Source organism: Zonotrichia leucophrys, chromosome 1, assembly GCF_028769735.1.
Source record: "Zonotrichia leucophrys gambelii isolate GWCS_2022_RI chromosome 1, RI_Zleu_2.0, whole genome shotgun sequence".
In the NCBI taxonomy this organism is placed as follows: Eukaryota; Metazoa; Chordata; class Aves; order Passeriformes; family Passerellidae; genus Zonotrichia; species Zonotrichia leucophrys.
In genome coordinates, this window is record NC_088169.1 from 31,977,096 (window position 1) to 31,996,170 (window position 19,075).

Sequence of the window (19,075 nt, forward strand, 5' to 3'; positions counted from 1 at the left end):
TGGCTAACACTAAAAATAGTTACCTCTTATTACTGAGAAATGTAATACACTAAACCATGACTTATTTCTTCTGATTCTCTATTTCAGATTCATATTAAAAAGATTACAAACTGATCATGGAAATCTGCTTTAGAGGACAAAGAAAGAATTCTTGAAAATTCTTCCTATAAAATCTGACATCCTTAGCAAGTCACAAATTGAAAATACTGAGCATGCACCTTATTCCAAATGTCATTCTTTTTCACTTGAACTCTACCTCTTGTGAAATCTACTGTAGATGAGAAGATTGTATTTACCCCTTCTTATCTGATCCATCCAGAAACTGATGCTCCACACTGATAACGCTCGTCTGAGGCCCAGGTTGTCCTCCACTGTAATGTGACTTTACCATCTTATGGTTGCAGAACCCTGCTACGCTTAACCTGTACTATTTTGATAGTATAGTAATATAGAGTTGTACATATTGTTACATTCCTTGAAGAAAAAAAAAATATAATTATTGTTAAATAAGTTTTATGAAGGGGGTACTTTCGGAGTTCCATTTATTTTCTATAACAAGAACCCTCTTTTATAGACTTGTCAGGGATATATATTAAAAATGCTAGGGATATTTAATTTATTAAAATAATTTGAAAAGTACATATTTTTATGCAGTAAAATTTTAAATTGATATAGTTTTTTTATGAATTCTCTAGTTTAAGTTATCTTTCTACATTTTTCTTTGGAGATGCAAACATAAATTAATACCATATTTCAAATATACTGCCATGTTAAAAAAAAAAAAAACAAGATTAAGTTTCTAAATTATGTAGTTTTATACACAGAATCTGAATACTGTTCAGAGGCATAAACAGAGTTCTGAAGAGCATTATTCTTTGGGGCTATGAAATTCCACTATGTACAGTTTGTAGCCACATAAAAAGCATGTTGAAATGTCTTGTTTCATATTACGTACTAAATCTGCGGTAATTTTAGATTTAATCCATTGCATTTTAGAAGAATTTTTTTTTTACTCCAAACCAGTTCTTTCTAAAAATATTTGTAAACATTTCCTAGGCTGAACAAATTCATTTTCTGTACTGAAGAAAATCATTCTCCAGTTTTGCTTTGGAGTGACAAGAGGTTACCTTTTATCAAAAGAATGAACAGTAGATACATTTGATTTACAAAGGTCTCCTTTTAAAAAGTTCTGTTATTGCAGCATTTATTTTGGATACATTAGTGAGTAGTTACAGTTTATTTTCTTCCTTTCTTTAAGATCAAGGTCTTAGTTTGACTCCTTTATGGATCAGTGTGGTAACCCACACCAACTTTATAGTAGGAACTGAATTTGGCCTCAAGTTAGTAGCCTGCCTGTTTGTGTCAAGGTAAACAACAGTGATCTTAAATGAATCAGAAATTTGGCCAGGAACAGAACGTGGTCTGGATTACAATCAGAGTGGAACTGTTGCAGTACTAATGCTGCTGCTTTTCTTAAGAGTCCTTCTGCTTAGGTGCTTATGTGTAAGGACTCAGGCATGGGAAGATTTCAGTTAGTCAGAAATGGCCAGGAAAAAGAGAGGCAGGAATTTCTCCCTTTTAATAGGAATGAAGTGCCTGATTGACATTGGAGGGAGGAATCCATGCTGGCTTGGGTATTGTCAGTTGTGCTGTGAACCAGTCTCCTGGAACTGACATCTCAAAAGCTGGCCAGCTTTCCCTCTGGAAATAAAAACACACTCTACTACCCCTAACACAGAATCATACAATCACTTAAGTTGGAAAAGACCTTTATTGTCTTTGTGATCAGGGCACAGATGCACAAAACCTGTTGCAGGTTCCCTGATCTAGAGCAGGGGTCTTGAATTTGTACTTCCCTATTAAAATTCAGCTGATAGATTTGAGCTCCCTTTCACGATAGGCTTGTAAGGAGCAGGAGCCTAAAGCTGCCTTGCTAGCACTGCAAGCACCACTGGATTATAGTGTCAACCTGTCTTCTCTTCTGCCTTGTTGGAGAATTGTGCCATAGCTTTGACAATTCAGCAATATTCAAGTTGAAGAACTTAACTACTTCTACAGACTGTTGTCATTTTGGTTTAGCTACGTTGCCTGGGGACACAGGGAAGACAAGATCTGTACACAGAGCAAGACCTTCTGTTTAGACTGACTGGTGTAAGTTCAAGAAAAATTAGATACCAAGGGGACCTTGCTTACTTTTCCTGATTGCATCAGGTGATGTAAATAAAATGTTACTTGGAAAGCTTGTTATTGCCCATAGATGCTGTGGGCATAAGCTAAACACTGGTCACATAAATGGAGTTTATTCTTGGATTTGGGAATGTGGGTGACTGGGTTCTGAATCCTGTGTGACTCTAGCCTATTGTGGTGCTACAGCCCCATTTGTTTCCTGTGTAATGCCCTGCCATCAAATTACCAACATGCAATAGCTTTTTTTTTAATCACACATCAGCTAGCAAAGGTCTGAGAAAGTGTTTAGGTTTTCTTCTCAGCTGTCTGTGAATGAATGATGCAAGTTATTTAAACTAGGGTTATTTTTTACAATCCAGACTGCAGAAATACATTAGATATTGCAGTTTCTGAATATAATTAGTTTTGTTGACAGTGACCTTTTCCATTTTTTCCTTGAGTCTGGAAGTTTACTGGTACTATTTATGTAAGAAACCTGTGTGCTTATTCTAAAAGCATCACTGTTCCTGACATTTCACAGCAGTCAAGATGAATCACTGCTAATATACTTAAATACACAGAACCCGTTCTACATTGATTGCAAGACTGGTTAGTAGTAGATTTAGTTTTCAAAAATGTTGAGAAGAAATTTGTCCAAGACAACAAATTAAACTAGTGTGTGGTAAAATGTGGGTTGCTTTCTAAAGACTGATGCATTTTTATTGCATTGTAGTAGCAAGAGTTGAAAATACTCTGGGCTGCTTCAATGCTTTCAGTGTTCCTGAGCTTATAGGCTCTCTAGAGAAATGTGCCACATTATCAAATACAAAATGTGCCACATTATCAATACAAATTATATTTCATAGATCCAGGTAAATTCAGAGCTGATGTAATCAGGTAGATTATTTCTGCAGACAGCTATTTTCGGCTTTGTACTTTTAAATTTCAAATCAGGCTAAAGTGGTGCAAGACTCCTTCCTGGAAGTATGGTGAAGTAAAAACACCTGGGCTGTTTGGCTCATCAGCCTTTAGCTTGGGTCCTGTTTGTGACTGGGTCTGCACCAGTGGGCAGGTGTTTCCTGCACATCTCCATTGTAAGGGACACTATTATCACAGGAGATCTTAAACAGCATCTTAAACCTATTACCTGTTTTGAGGGAGTTTTCCCCTAAATGTATTCAATTTCAAGTTACTTTTGTTGTCACCGTAAAAATCCCCTTGAGGCCGCTGAATCTTAGAGTTATCCAATAATGGAAAGTGTTTGAAAAAAAACTGCATAATCCTATACTCCTGTTAGCTCCTCCTGATGCTGTTAAAGCTCCAGAAAAGCAAACTTTTGTGAAACCAAAGACATAGCCAGAAACCTTCATTACCTGGGCAAATGAACTTCTTATACTGGATGCCAAACAGACTGACTGATATGAACATTTGCTTTTTTGAGTGGATCAGGATTGCTTGGGACCAAGAAAACACAAGACTGCCAGTATAATCTTGATTTGCTTATTCAGTGGGTCATGCTACTGAACACTTTGTAAATAATGTGAACAGGATGTGATAATTAGAGTGTTTCTAAAGCTCTGTATAAGGCTTTGAGCTTTTGCAGGCATCTCAATCGTGTGTTTTCACTGATGGAAAAAATTCCTATGGATATTTTTTTTTGGTACTAAAAAGATGGATTAGAAAAATTCAGATAGATGTGATTCATGGACCAAGAAAAGACTGGAGTTTCCTGTTGTCTGCTATCACTGCTTGTCTAACTGTTTCAAAGCAGTTTTAAAATACCTTGAGTCAGTTTAGAGCAAAGCAATTTATACTTTGCCTGTGTGAAACACAGTTCCTTGAATGAGCTGAAGTGTGATTAGTCTTTGGAAAAATTTGGAAACTGTGTACCAGTTTTGGGGTTTTTGTTCCCAGATATATTATAATTTCAGTAATCTCTGTATTTTGTTGACAGTACTTGCTCCAGATGAAGTATCATAGTAGTTTGTAGTTCGCCTCCAACTTGGAAAGTATTATTTTAGTGTCATAGGGGAAAAGAAAAATGAAATCCTCTCAAGCCTCGCTCCCCTAAAATATATGAACCCAAGGTTCTACATTTGTTCTTACCAGGAAGGATGTATTCTGAAAAAGCTAGAACAAGTAACTCTAGCTAGAAAGGGGGGAAAAAACAAAGTCCTTGTGTTTTTAAATCATCTTTACAATCACCAGCATAAGGCTGAAAAGCTATTAAACAACTGGTGTTTTCAGGCTAACGTTGATTGCTGATGTACAACACACAGCCCATGGAGACCTGGTGAATTATTCCTGAGTGTCACCTTTCTGACCTTAGTGGTCTCTAAAGGGTTTTGCTAAATTCTGCTGTAAACAGTGAACTGCTGGAAGTTGAAGTCGCTTTATTTTGAGAATGAGGAAGCGTTGTTTCAAGGGGAAAGCCATTAATATCTCTAAAGGGAAGGTACACAGGCCCTGAGTCCTTCAATGGTATTGCACCATGGGGCACTAAATATGAAGTGTTCTTACTGTTGAAGTGGATGATCAGTGATGCTTGAATTCCTGTTAGGGAAAAGGTGTACAGTTAGGCTGCAGCTGCCTGCAGGACAGGAGCTTGTGCTGTTAGCCAGGAAGGGAGCAGATCCCGACTGGAATCCTTCACCTTCCATGGATCAGCAGTTCACTGCTTTCCTTGTTTAAAGGAGAACATTGCTCAGCGTCTGCTGAGAGGGAAACATGAATCTCTTCAAGCCTTAACAGTGGCTGAAACACACAGTACTGTAAGATGCACTGCCAGCATATTTGGTATTTTAAGATAAATTATAGTTTTTCCTTAGAAATCAAATTCTAGTATTGAAATTGTCTTACTGTAACCGGTTTACTCTTGTGTTGTTTTGGAACCTGAATCCCAGTGCTCATGTTTCATGCTGAACACTGCATTGGAAAGCAGTCATTTTCACTTTCCATAAGGTATTGTTTGTGATGGTCAGTTTCTACTTCTGCCTTGTGGACTTCACAGCTGCAGGCATTGCCATGAGCCCACCCCTGTAGCCAAACCAACTTGTACTTTCCTTCCATGATCATTGATTGACCTGCCACTCAGAATGGTGGATGTAGTAATACCCATTGGACTGCTAGAGATTGGGTTTAAAACTTGCTGCTATCTTTGGAAACCTGATATGGGTCATGTTTATTGTGCCTTTCATCACTGTTTCTTCTGTGTGCCAGAATTGTCCATGTATATTTGAAGTAGTCACTGAAGTAAATCTGTTCTCACAATCTCTCATACAAGGAGAGGACAGATCTGTATCTTGAGACAGTTGTTGCTTTACCATCGCAACACTATCGATCTGTACTTTCTCACAGTCCCAAGGCAAGGTATTCCAATATTACTCTTCAATAAAACTGCTTTTTGGTGTCACTTAAACCCCTCATAATGTAGAGCTTATGCCAGTATGTGCATAGTATCTGCAGTAAGAGTTATGCTACATAGACTTGTTGCAGTTAAATTTAAGCTACAGAAATGTACAAGTAACTTGTTTTTAGGAATGTACTGCGAAAGTATTTGAACAAAATTGCTAACATGTTTACTGTTGTAAATATTTTAATAAAAAAAGGACACTTCAAACTTTTTTACACAATTATCTACAATAAAGAGAAATTTACAACCATTTACATACAAAATGTTCTTAATTTTTTCTTTACTGTCAAAATGGCTAAGGTAGAAACAAAATAAACATTAGATACATGAAGTCTTGGTTTTATTTCACTCTGTATTTATAAAAGGAACAAAGCATCTTGGTGAAGTTCCATCCACATGCTAATGAGATCAAATAGAGCATGATGAGAAGTGCAAATGGATACAAAAGAATAGCTGTGTTCTTCAAAAAGGGCAATGCTGAAACAGAAGCAATATTGAAGCAAGTATAAAGCAGTGCTCTTTGATAAAAGCGCTTCATGTAAAGTAGCCTTGGGGCAAGGTAGCAATAAAACACAGTTCTACTCTGCTGTCCTCCTCAGCCATCTCTGCCCTGCTAGCCCTACAGTTATCTCAAAATGCCTTGGGGAACTGTTTTACCTAAAACTATGGTCTTAAACTCATTACTGAATTTTTATCTAATGCAAACATCTTCAAGTGGATTTACAGAGGAAATCCAAGAAAAATAAGTTATAGTGCTACAGGACTAATACAGGAAGGGAATTTGGTGAGGTGGAGAATATAAATTCTTTGGTTAAGATGTCCATCCAGCTGAAAACATGGATTGGTACATTTCTATCATACTTCATTTACCAAAAAGAAAGAGTTACTTCAAAATGCAGCTAAGCCTCTGCTTTACAAATAATATGCTAAGATGAAATTAATAGCCTGAAAACATGCTCTTCTTTCTAATCAAACAAATAGAGAAGAAGTTGATGTTACTCACCACTGTATCCTAGGAATGTCACGTAGATGTAATAGCCAATTGCAATCAGCCATAATGTATTCCCAACAAAATACCCAATGACAGAATCAGATATGATGACATCTGCAAGAGATAACTGCTCTCAGCTGTTTTGATAGTGCACCATTTTGAAGCAGAGAGATCAAAGTATTCTACTTACAGTTGATGAAGAACAGCTGGATAAAATGCAGAATGACTAGAAGAGGGTAGAAAGCATTCAGATGTACATCAAAGGCATATCCCCACTCCACATCATAATCTCTGTTCTGCTGCTTCACTAAGTACTTATTTGAAATGAACCTACATGAAAAGATATTTGAGACTGTTGTTAATATGAATCTATAAAGCTGACTGACAAAACATAGGTTTGATGTAGTAAGTCATACGTGATACCAGTGCTCCACCATAAAGTTTCTGCTATCTGGGAATAAAAACGTGCAAGAATCATGCAGACCAGAGTATTGTTAAATGATTTTGTTAAAACTGTCATCACATCCCTTGCATGCTACAGGCAGCTGAAATACCCCGCAGGTAACACAGAAACAAAACCTCTTTATAAAGAAGGGATCAGTGCTACAATTTATCAGTCACAAGCTGCCACTTCTCTCTGTACACACCAGGAGATGACTTCAGTGAAGTGCTCTTACAGGATCAGCACATCTCACACAGAGATGGTTTATTTGATCTCTACAGAACTGATGCACTGCAAGGACAGGAGGAGGGCAAGAGAGTGCTCATAACATGTGCTTATTATTACTGAAAAGATGTGCAAATGCAATGTGCACTGCCCGGTATTACAGGCTACCAAATGAGCCTCAAGGCTCTTTCCTTCAGCTTAAGTTCTGCTGACATCAAAATATTTATCCCTTACAGAGGAGGAACAAGAAGTCAATACATGCTCAGAAATAAGAGACCAGATTTTTCATGGAAGCTTCCTCTGACCTACTCTTTGTGCCAAGGGTAGGGATGCAAAGTGCAAGGTGAGGAGAGGTGGGACAAGAAGGAGTTCAGACTGATTAGGAATGGGGGATGCTTTTGGGAAAAAAGGTGAGCTTGGACTGGAAGAAGGGACTTGAACCAAACTCGGGCCAGGTGACTGGTATTGAGGCCTGCAGGAAGCTGACTAAAAGACAGAGCAAAAAATAGCAGATCCTGAAGTCTTCCTGGGTTAGGAGATTGCATCCTGAAGCACAAATTGCTGGAGGATGGGGGCAGGGAGCAGTACTATTAGCTCTTCCCCAAGCAATTTATGGCTTGCTGTCCCAGACAGGAGCATAGGTCAAGTGGACCTTTCCTCTATCAGCTATGTTTCTTTTATGTACATCATTCTCAGTTTTGCAATTATAAGTAGGAGTTCCTGAGGCCACTGTCAGGTTTCATCCCTTTTCCAGTCACTATCACTTTAAGATGTCAACTCCATCCCTAAAAACTTTTACATGCCCTTGCTTTCTTAAGTTCCTTGTAAAATAAAAATTCTTTTTTTGGTGCCCTCCCCTTGCTGCAGCCCAGAAACAGTGGCTTCCTGTAGTTTCATGGTTCCCTCACTGCTGCAGGACCCATCTATGGTGCTGATTAGGCCTGGATTGTAAAATGACCTGCTCCTGCCTCTCTACTTCTGCAAGTCTCTGGGCAGGAGAGGATAAAACTGGCAGCACCAACAAAGCAAAAAGGTGCCAAGCACAAGAACAGATGGGGCTGTAGCTACAATCTTCAGCAAAAAGCACGGGCCAAGTGTATATGGCCCTGCTTAAACAGAATCATCCTCAGGCTCACACTACTTGACTTCTTCATTCGTTATTTTGATTGAACAGCTTTTTCTTTTTTTAATCACCTTTTTTTTTTTAAATTTGGCATTACTGCTGAACATTAACCAGCTCAAGATGAAAGAAACAAAAGCTGGAATGGTAATCAAAATACAGACCTTCTGACCATTTAACCTTGTAGGAAATAGTAAAGAAAGAGATATATTCTTTTTTAAGGCATCATTTTGAAACAATTACTACAAAGAGCATAAAACCTATATTCAATACTTTAGTCTAAGTTTACCCAGAACAAAGAACCTAGTGTCTCACAAACAGCAGAGGACTCTGTGTCTGAACAGCAATAGTGAACTTGGCTGCAGAAATCACTACTTACCACATCAGAGTTGCAATCAGGAGCCCCACGCCCACGCAGTCTATGAATACAACCCAAAGTAGCAGTTTTATTGTTTCAAAAAACCCCATGTCCAACACAAATCCAAATCCTACAGTAGACACTGAAAGCAGAGAAAGATCATTAAAGTCAGCTGTAGAAATGAAAGCATGAGATCTTAAACTGATGGATTTTTTACTGTATCCTCTTATGAAATCTCCAGTTTCCTTTATATTTTTCTCCCAATATTTTCAGTCCAACAGCTCAGGGTTTTTTTCCACAAAAAAAATATATATAATGCAGTTTATTCATAATATGAACACTCATCTCTACTTGGGTCCAATTGTAATGCTCCATCCAGACTATTTTTTAAAAAAATCAGACAATGCTACAATAGGACCTTCTTTATTTTATAAAAGCTCCTTGTTAACCCAAACAACGTGTAATTCTATCTCAGCAGAGAGTTTTTCTATTATGAACAGGAATACACTATTTAATAGAAGGCAACTGAGACAATACTGAACTTGCAGTTCAGTCATTTATATTAGCCACTTTGTTATAGCTTAATTCTGCACTATACAGAATGTCACCAGGGCTTTTATGGTAAAAACAATGTTTTATCCATAATATTCAGGTAAATCAAATATTCAGTATTTTTAAACAAAAACATTGCTGTGTGGCATAGGGCATTCTTACTGTCTGTAAAGTTACAGTGAACTATGCAGTTCAAAATGCAACAGAAAATGAGTTGCAATGGAGAGATCAATTCAAGACCACAGAGTACTATTTAAGCCTACTCTGGTTTCTACTTCCCACCTTAACTTCAAAAAGGCAGGTCCTTTTTCTTCTGTTCTACTTTGATTAAAAGACCATCCATACAGATTGGTCCTTTTGTGTGTGTGTGTTATTAGAAGGAAAATAAATGTTCATCCCCAAACTTTCCCTCCCTCTCCCTTATACTGTCTGTTCTACCGCACTCACCGCAGAGCCAGATACTGAGCAGCACAAGGAAAGCAGGATCATCTCTTGCCCATTGGTCCTTTGTCTGTTTTCTGTAGTGAAAGTTCCTGTAAACCCTCTGTGGTGAAGTGAACAGGTAAAGCATCTGCCAAAGCGCAAACTCGAAGTCCATCTGTCGGAAGTGGAAGAGCCTCCGCAGGTACTTGTAGCGTTTTGCTCCGGCCGTGTGCCTCGCAGCATCTCTGCGGCTCAGCACACCATTGCCCTGGCTCCCAGAATTAACCAGCGTGGTTGGCAGCATCTTGCTAAAGAAAGAATTTCAAAAGATGTGTTTGATTTTGCCCACAATACGGGGTACAAATAAAATAACGCGATGCAGGCCACGGCTGCAATGCTGAAGTGACTAAAACTGAGCACAGGCATGAACAACGACATTGGTTGGAGCAGGTCCAGAGGAGGCCATGGAGTTAGTTGGTAAGAGAGCTGGAGAACCTCCCTTATGAAGACAGGCCGAGAAAGTTGGGGCAGTTCAGCGTGAAGAAGAGAAGGTTGTGTGGAGACCTCCTAGCACCTTCCAATATCTGAAGGGGCAAAACAGGGAGGCTGGGACACTTCACCAGGAACTGCAGTGACAGGACAAGGAGTAACGGGCACAAACTGAACAGGGGAAGTTTAGGTGAGATACAAGGAAAAAATTCTTTACTGTGGAGGGGATGAGGCACTGGCACAGACTGCCCATGGAGGTTGTGGACGCCCCAACCCTGGCAGCGTTCAAAGCCAGGTTGGATGGGGCTTAGAACAACCTGGTCTAGCGGGAGATATCCCTACCCACGGCGGGGGTTGGAACCATATGATCTTCACGGTCTTTTCCAGCCCTTACAGGGTACGATTCCATGGCACAGGAGCGGCCCGGCCGCCGCTGCTGACGAACACCCGCCCCCCCTCAGCGGGGCCCGCGCTCAGCTCCGGGCCGGGCAGCGCCGCGCCCCCCTTGTCCCGCCCCGCGCCGAGGGTCTCACCTGCTGCCCCGGCCCGCGGCGCGACCCCCGCCCCGCCCGGCACCGCCACCGCGGCCGCCTCCCGCAGCCTTCCGGCACCGTCCGCGGCGCAGGCGCTCGGGATCCTTCCCGGAGCCGCCCCGTCCCTTCCTGCCCCCGCCGGAAGCGGCCGCGGCGCCCGGGATGGCGGCGGCAGTCGGCGGTGGCCGCGGCGCGGGTGGCAGCGGGGCGTAGCGTCGGGCTCGCCGCCATGCCCAAGTACTACGAGGATAAGGAGGAGGACGGGCGCGCCTGCAGCGGCGTGAGGGAGGACCTGCGGCAGTGCCTGCTGGAGAGCCCCTGCGTCCTGCAGGTGAGCGCCGCTGCCCTTCCGGGCCAGAGACCCGCAGGTCGCCCTTCTTGGGCTTCTTGCCTGTTGTTCGTAGCAGTTTAGGGAGTTACAGCTCCAGAGGAGAGCACAGGTCACCGTACCGAAACAAAATCCCCAGAGAACTTGTCTGAAGTTGGAAGTAAATGATCCTCAAAGTCCCTTTCTAACCCGTGTTACTCAGTCGGCCAGAGCGTGGTGCTAATAACGTGGTCATGGGTCCGGTCCCGTATTTGCCTTCCCTTAAGAGTTGGGCTGGATGATCCTTGTGGGTGCTTTCCAACTCAGAATATTCGGTGGTTCTCTTCTATGATTCTGTCAAGTATTTTGATGTCTCCTAGATGAGCTATAGAAATCAAATTTTTAATCTTTCTTTTTTCATCCACTAGGAGAACAAAAGCCCTAAACAATGCTTGAGGGAAGGACACTGTAGGAGTTTGCAAGTGACATTCTTTGCATGCAAAAGATCCATGGTAAGTGCGGTGTGTCTTCTGCTACTGGCCTGGGCGTTTCCCTTCCTTTTCCCTCTCTTTTTAAGAAAACACATTATTTCAGTAAGGTGGATGTCATTAAGCAGGCTCTTGCCTTTGAATCCTGATTAAACTATGGATGTTGTACTCAGTTCTCATGAAGAAGAAGCTGTAGAGTAGGAAAAACTGGAAAAACCATTTTTAAATTAGGTTAGGCTTGGAATGTCACGGGTAGTAATGTAGGTATTTTCACTATTGTTTTTAGTAAAGTTTTGGGTTAGAAATTAGTAGATCAGGTAATTGTAAGATAAAATATTATCAAGCTGTCTTTTGCCTGTAAGATCGTTGTAAAAAATTATATAGAGAACATTTAAATAAAGTGAAGTAAGACTTTCACTGTTAAAGCAGGATCTTGCATTGAATTCTTGTTGAGTCATTAGTTTCCTTGGAATACTAGAATTCATGATAAATAAGTTTGTTTTTTAATATAATTAACTGTCCCATATGGAAGTGACAAGTCATTTTTTCAAATGTAATTAGATAAAGTTTTCCATGTTTTGGTAGGAGTACCTTGTCCATAATTTTTTGCTTGTGTTTCCATAGCATTTAAAACATACTAAAGATGTGGTAAAGATGGTATTAAAACTTTCCAAACAGGAGAAGTGCAGGCCTCATTTTTATCTGATAAAGAGTGTACAGCTGAAATGGTATTTTAAATTTTTCTTCCATTTTGTATTTGTTGTGGCGGCTTTTTGTGCCTCTTCTGTATGAACCGTATTAATCCATAAAGTGACAAATTATTATTTCTGTGTATGAGAGGATGTTGTATATCGGAAGTTTGAAATGCCTATATAAAACTGCAGTAGCAGCATATGTGTCTCTATTTTTTTTCTGTCTGTGGATTGTTAAGGGAGCCTGATGAAACTTAAGTTTCTAGCTAAATGCCTCCAGTAATGCAGGAAGAGGCTCGGCACTTAAATGATTTTATTTAACTCTCCTGAATGTAATGCTGATGAGTGAAGTTTTTCTTGTCCGGTTAATTCTTTAAATTTCAATAATCATGCTCAGGCAAACTTGTTATTTGTTGTAATAATGAAACTTAAAGAGGGTCCAAAACCAAGTTTGACACTAAATACAGATATAGTTTGCAGTATGCTGAAATCATCAGGGGTTTTGCCTCAATGCTGTTTTCTTTTCAAGGAAACAGAAAGTCTTATCAGAGATGTTGAAGTAGGGCCAAGGTTTAAAGTGAAAGCTGTTTGGTTACTGGACAAGCTGTGTCATTGTGACTCTAGCTCTTTACAGATTTTGCTGCTGCCCTGAATTCTGGGAGAAGATTAGTTAATGGTGGTGAAAGAAACCTCCTCAGTCTAATATCAGAATATGGCTGAGTTGCAGTCTGTCACTGCCATCTTTGAGACTGGCTAAGTTCAGAATAATTCTCCCAAATCGAACTATGTTTTTCTGCTGCATTGGGAAAGAACTTGCAGTTTAGCTTCTCTAAGTGCTGCACTGTGGCTTTTATTTTAGCTTTACCATCTTCTTTAGCCTGTCATTAACTGCTTTTTCTGTAATTGCCAAGAACAAACTTGCAGATTTTACAAGCTGAATATTGTTTCTATTTTTACTGGTTTATGTCTAGTTTTTTTCCAGAAACTTTGTGTATTTAAGTTATCCCTCTCCTCACAGACATTTGTATGACTCCTACTTCAGCCAGCTCTGAATTTTCCTCCTCCAGTTTATCAGTTATGTTTGCAAAATTGATCTAAGCAGATTTACTCTACCTTGTTTTTCATGAGTTCCTTGCCATCCTACTATGCTGTTCTATCATTTATGTTGTTTATTTCAGAACACATAGGGCAATTAGCCCATAATTTTAGTTTTGTGTGAAGTTTAAGATCATGTAATGCCTCTTTCGTTGAAATGTCCCATGGCTTGTTGGCTACATCACTGGTTTTCTTCTGCTTTGTTCTGACCTTTGCTCTGATGTTAAAAAGTGCCAAGGTAGCACAAACACTCTATAATGATATATTGTCTTCAATTTTCAGTTGGATACCAGGGCAAGATTCAGAGGAAGGAAGGGATACTGAAGTCCTTGTCAAGAGATCTTGCCATGGAAATTTGGGGTTCATCAGCACTCTACACAAAACAGAGACTAAAATAAGAAGAAGGTACCTGCTTCATCCTTTCATGCAGTGTTTTCATGGAAGGTATCTACTCCTGAGTATTCCAACAGATTGACCTGGATGTGCATTTAAATGTTAAAAAGAAGGCAAGCATAAAGCTACAAGTTCTGGCCAAAATGAGTACCTGTCATGTACTTGCAATAAAAATGTGAAATCCAGAACAAGCTGCAGAAGTTGTAATTCTGTTTTGAAGTAAAGTTGTCATTTGTGACTCTACTGTAAATTCTGATAATCTTTTACTATTAGAAATAATACAAGGTGTGGAACAACACTTGATATGTTGAGGAAGAGTTTCCTTAGTAGATGAGTATCTCAGAGGGTTTCTCAGAATAGAACTATTTTCAGAGACAAGGAATTGACCAAGGTTGTAAAATGTGTGTGCAAGGTGCTTCCTCTCCAGTAAGTTTGCTACCCAATAAACATGTAATAGATGGGAGTGGTGCTGTTTTTCAGTCCCACACTGCTAAGGAAGTGGGATTTATGGGAGTGAGAAGCATTAAATAGTGCTTAAACCATGACTGTGGTGAATGCTAACTGGTTCTGTATAAGACCTGCTTTTCCAGAGGAACATTTCCTTTTTCTTCCTTCAGTGTCCCCACCTCTTTAAGTGTCTAACCTTTAAGAAATAAATGGTGTTGTAACTCTTACATGTGGAAACTCAAATCAGACTAGCTGATTAGAAGTGAGATGAGGAAATAGTGAGAGGGGAGAGAGCCATAGTAAATTCTTTTCTTGGCTGAATTTATAGCCAAGTGTCTGATACACGTTCAGTCTGAACAGATGTATGCAATGGTTTTTGTTTCTAAAACTGATGACTTCAGTGAATGAGCACATGTTGACTATTTAATTTTGTCTGTCTTAAGCAACTGTTCTGTAATGAGTCAGAGAATGTTTGTATTCCTTGTGTGTGTAGGACTTTATTTTTGCCACCTAAATTAACTCTGATTTCACATTTCTGTGTTCTGTTGATCATGTGGAAGCTAGTTCATTTGTTCAAGTGCTGTAAGCATCCTTTGTTTTCCACAGCCTACTTACCATATTAGCTTTATATGTACACTAAAATGATAATTTATGTCTATAAGAGTATTTTTATCTTAACACACTAATTCCAAAGTATTACTCACAAGCCTTTTCCATGGGGAAAAACATAAAAAAGGTACTAAAAATAAATATAAAGCCAGATGGCAGGTATTGAAATGTCAGTTAGAGAGAGGAGTGGGAATGGTATGTGAGTTTGTTAGTCAGGGACTCTTTCATGGTGTGCCCTAATGCATGGGTTTGTAGGTTGATTGTTCAAGTGATCTTTGTTCCTTTCTCAGCCATAATCACTAAGCCTCTCCTGTTGGTGCTGCAGCAACTCCTTCTGAAAGGGAACAGACACATTGCTACATCATAGACAGACACATAGTTATTTCTAGTAATCATCTTGATCCAGTGGAGATCAAGTGTTAAAATTAAATCTGTAGGATATTTATGGATTTAATAATTCACAGAACACATGTATTATTTGATCCAATAGAATGTTAGAGTCAAAACTTCCTAATGGTTCACTGTCCGGTTTTTGGCTGTTTGGAGGGCCTGGAAAGGCCCGGAGTGGCCTTGGGGCAGCCCGCGTATCAAAGGACGAGAAGAGGCTTCAGTTCTTCTTTCGGTCTCGGTGTTTATTAATTGTTTATCTAAAAGATTTTCTTTCGGCCCGACAGAGGTCTGCTCAGCAGCCAGCCATGAGCACACTCTCTCACCCTCCGGACAGTCACCTATCTTTATACCCAAAGTTACGTGTACAATATTTATCATTTTTCCCCAATACCTTTTATCCTTATTGCCCGGTGCACTTTTAGTAATGACCAATCCCAAAGTGCCACCATCACCACAGAAGATGGAGGAGAAGAAGAAGAAGGACAGGACACGCCCCAGTTCCTCCATCTTACTTCTCTAAACCCCCCTGTACAGAAATCCTAAACCCTGTGTCTCACCCTCTAATTAACTAATCCCTTTACCATTCACCCCGGTGGAATCCTCCTATCCTCATACAGGTGTCGTCTCCTGTGTAGGATCAAAGTCCAGCCACCAGACACTTCTGGCAACATTCCAGGACTCCCGAGCCCCCCAAGGGTGGTCTCAGTGGCTCGGCACCTCAGTCCTGAGGTGCTGAGATCCCACAGTTCACTAAACTACCTAGGACAGTATGAAAATACTGTAACAGGAATCAAAATACTGATTTGCTCAAGAGACTTATTAAATTCCAATATTGTGTAACATAATACTCTATTTAAAGATAAGTAATTATATAATTGTCTTGGGACTTTGAGCACTGTCCTACTTGAGAGATATTAATGCTCCTTTGAGAAAAATAATTCATTTCATTAATGCCCTAAGTCCTATGCATTTGATTACAGCTTTTCCCCTAATGCACAAAATGTTTTTATTTAAATATATTGCTGTTTTTGTTTCATGCCTTGTGCTACATTACTGACTTTTACTGAAACAAATGCATATTTCTGTTCTTCGGTAGATTCTGCAAGAGGGGATCTGTGAAATTGAGTTGTTGAGGACCAATGGTTGGCATGGTGCCAAAAGGCTAATACTAGTTTCAGAATCCCAAATATAAGCAGTGCTAATAATTTGTGTTGAATAAGTAAAGAACAGGGTTTGCAAGGACCTCACTGCTGCTCTTGTTCCTCTCATTTGTTTTCCATGATGGAGAGTCAGAGGGTGCTAAATGCTGCTGAGACTGATATCTCAGGCTGTGGCTGTGTCAGTGTTAGGGCCTGTCTGTGTTACAACATTCTGTTTCAGCAATTTAAATGTTCTCTCTGTGGTCCAATCCTGCAAACATGGTTCTGTTTACAGAGCTGTAAGCACATATTGCAGAACTGCTCACATGTTTATGATGATAAAAAATAGGCGGTGGTCATTTACTCTGAAAATTCTTTAGGCTGTTAATTGTTCTTTCAAGTCAGTACAGAGTGATAAGCATATGAGTCTGTTTAACAAAGACCCACCTGTACATAACTTGAAAAGTGAAAGAAGGGTTGGTGTTTAAAAAGTATCACACATCTAGTATATAAGATGTGCTTCTCAGAAGGAAAGACAAAGTATCTTTATAAAACCCTCACTTTTGAAATATTTTCTGCACCTAGATTAGGTGCATTTGTATTATAAAGGGCTTCATTATTCACTGTGGCACAAGGAATTGGTTCTCCAGTCTCTTTTCACTTCTTCAAGTTTCTGGAGAGTAGCAGGTTGGATGAGATGCTTTTTTTCAAAGAAAACATTTAAAATTACATGTTTTCAGTGAAAGCCTGGAACAAACTAGCTTGACACCTTCTACTCATAAGAGCAGCATTAAATGAAGTCATCATCTAAAAATGCAGCCACAGAATGTAGGTGGTAAGCAATATCTGTTGTTCAAGCCTGTGGTTAGAAAATTTACAAATACAGAACTGTAGCAGCTTTGTTAGCATGATGAATTTTACACTGCCTTGATATGTGGTCATTTAGAATATGTGTATTTATTGTAAATATGTTTCTTGTCTAAAGCTGAAGAGCACAACAGCTTAATTCCAGTCATAAGTTGTAGTTGACAGAATAATAACCAGAAACCTTAAGATCCTTTCTCATTTTTCTTTTTCCAAATCTACCTGCTGAATTTTGTGTCTCAGGCATGGTTTTATTGCAGATATCTTCAGAAAATCATTAACTGGTTATTTCTTTAAGTTGCACCCTTCACAATTACTTGGTTGACAGTCTGTAGGAAGAAAATTCTGTAAACATAGAGAGCAGCTTCTTGAAATGGACTATGCTTTATTTTCAGGATTTACTGAAGGTTCATTTATAATGTTCTTGAACACTGAAAGTGGAAGAAGCAAAAATGTTAGCATTTTAACAGTTGCTTAATTAGGTCAGTAGAAGGTGACATATTTCAAGTAATAATGTATTTTAGTAGCTGAACACTGGAAATATATTTTAATGTCAAGCTGAGGTTGGTGTGTCCTGATGGAGGCTTTCAGATGCAATATTCTTTTTTGGCTGACCTGTAGGTACTAATGGGCTGCAGTGAAATAGAATGGAATCATTTCCCTAAAGATTTTTTAGTAACAGAGGAAATGATACAAGTAAATCTCTGTGACCTAGAACAGGATTTTAAAAATCTGCAATATTGCTACTATTGCTTTGAAAGGAGCCATGGAAAAATAGCAAAGCAGAAATTGGCTCGTAATTCATAAGTTCTAATGATAAATTGTGCTACTGTAAAATTTCTGTTGTCTTTCATTACGACTCAAAGGAAGAGGAATATGAACTTTTCGTAGTCAATTTGTGACAGGAGCTTTTGAGGCTTTTTTAGCGGGGAAAGTTTTGAAGTCTTTCTGAGGTCACAAAGGTCTAGTATTTATTAGCTGTTTTCTCAAGCTTTGGTTTTGTAGCAGCTCTACCTCACTAAGGTTCATAGCAGGATGATTTCTGGAATTCTGAGTGGGAAGAAATCTGTTACAGGTTGTTGGATTGTTGGCATGCTGATGAAGATGAGAGTAAATAGTGCATTGAGGAGATTGATTATTGGATATGTAAAAATTTGTATTGCTCAATTTGTGTCATAAAACTCCAAAAAGCCCTTTATCAGCTGAGACTGGACATTCAGGTCCCTTCCTGCTTTATATTAGTAATTAAAGTAAGAGACACCTTTCTTCTAGTCTGACCTTCTGTGAAGCTTTTTATGCCAGAGAAAGGCATCAGCTCTTGAAAATGGCATAAAATCTGATTATGTTTTCTCTTGATAGAATATTTCAATAGCCAGTAATCCCTCTGTAGAAAGAGTGTGTCTGTTTTATGATCAGAATTTGACTTCAGTTTTCACTTCTCTGAAAGAAGTGAAAGAAGAGAAGATGGCTCTCCAAAGAGGTTAGTAGTATCCTATGTTTTCCTGCTGTAATGCATTTGAAAGTTAAAAAATTGGAAAGAAAAAGATGCAATGAAATGCATGGATTGACTTCCTAAACTTGTGACTTGTATTATACCTGTCTTCCTTAGTCCCATCACAGGGGGGAAATTTGCAATCTTCTTTTAGGAAGGAGATAAACCTCTATTACTGATTTTTTCATTGATCTCTGTACAGGTAAAATCCTTGCTTTCTTTTTACACTATTGATTGTGCTTCCAAGGTGAGTGTCACATTTGTCACTTAACACACCGTGTTGAGATCTTGTGTTCATTTCCGTGTCCCTTATGACCCTGATAACTTTTTCAGAGCCAGTAGTTTTTCACTCTGATGTTTTCCCAGTGTATGGCTTGTTTTTCCAGGGTGTAGCTTTTTGTTCTTTTCCTGGATTTATAACCTGATATGTGGCCATTGAAGAATAATA

The 19,075-nt window shown here is 39.3% G+C and overlaps 3 protein-coding genes across 3 annotated transcripts in view; 2 read left to right on the forward strand and 1 right to left on the reverse strand.

The window, feature by feature from the left end:
- Window positions 1–5,828, forward strand: part of MGAT4A (alpha-1,3-mannosyl-glycoprotein 4-beta-N-acetylglucosaminyltransferase A) — a 78,213-nt gene extending 72,385 nt beyond the window's left edge. The window contains exon 16 of the mRNA XM_064711007.1: window positions 88–5,828. Within this exon, the coding sequence (XP_064567077.1) occupies window positions 88–114 (27 nt within the window). The 3' untranslated portion in view covers window positions 115–5,828. The remainder of the gene's footprint in view (window positions 1–87) is intronic.
- UNC50 (unc-50 inner nuclear membrane RNA binding protein) lies at window positions 5,744–10,824 on the reverse strand. Its single transcript, XM_064711020.1, has 6 exons — window positions 10,712–10,824; window positions 9,714–9,997; window positions 8,736–8,856; window positions 6,760–6,899; window positions 6,582–6,683; window positions 5,744–6,055 (listed from the first exon to the last, which is right to left on the reverse strand). Exons 2-6 carry the CDS (start codon window positions 9,991–9,993, stop codon window positions 5,919–5,921), a joined length of 780 nt encoding a protein of 259 aa, XP_064567090.1. The 5' UTR covers window positions 9,994–9,997; window positions 10,712–10,824; the 3' UTR covers window positions 5,744–5,918.
- Window positions 10,825–10,839: 15 nt separating this feature from the next.
- Window positions 10,840–13,877, forward strand: LOC135446770 (cytochrome c oxidase assembly factor 5). The gene is made up of 3 exons (XM_064711032.1): window positions 10,840–11,042; window positions 11,447–11,530; window positions 13,576–13,877. The coding sequence occupies exons 1-3, from the start codon at window positions 10,941–10,943 to the stop codon at window positions 13,615–13,617; spliced, it is 228 nt and encodes a 75-aa protein (XP_064567102.1). The 5' UTR covers window positions 10,840–10,940; the 3' UTR covers window positions 13,618–13,877.
- The last annotated feature ends 5,198 nt before the right edge of the window (window positions 13,878–19,075 follow it).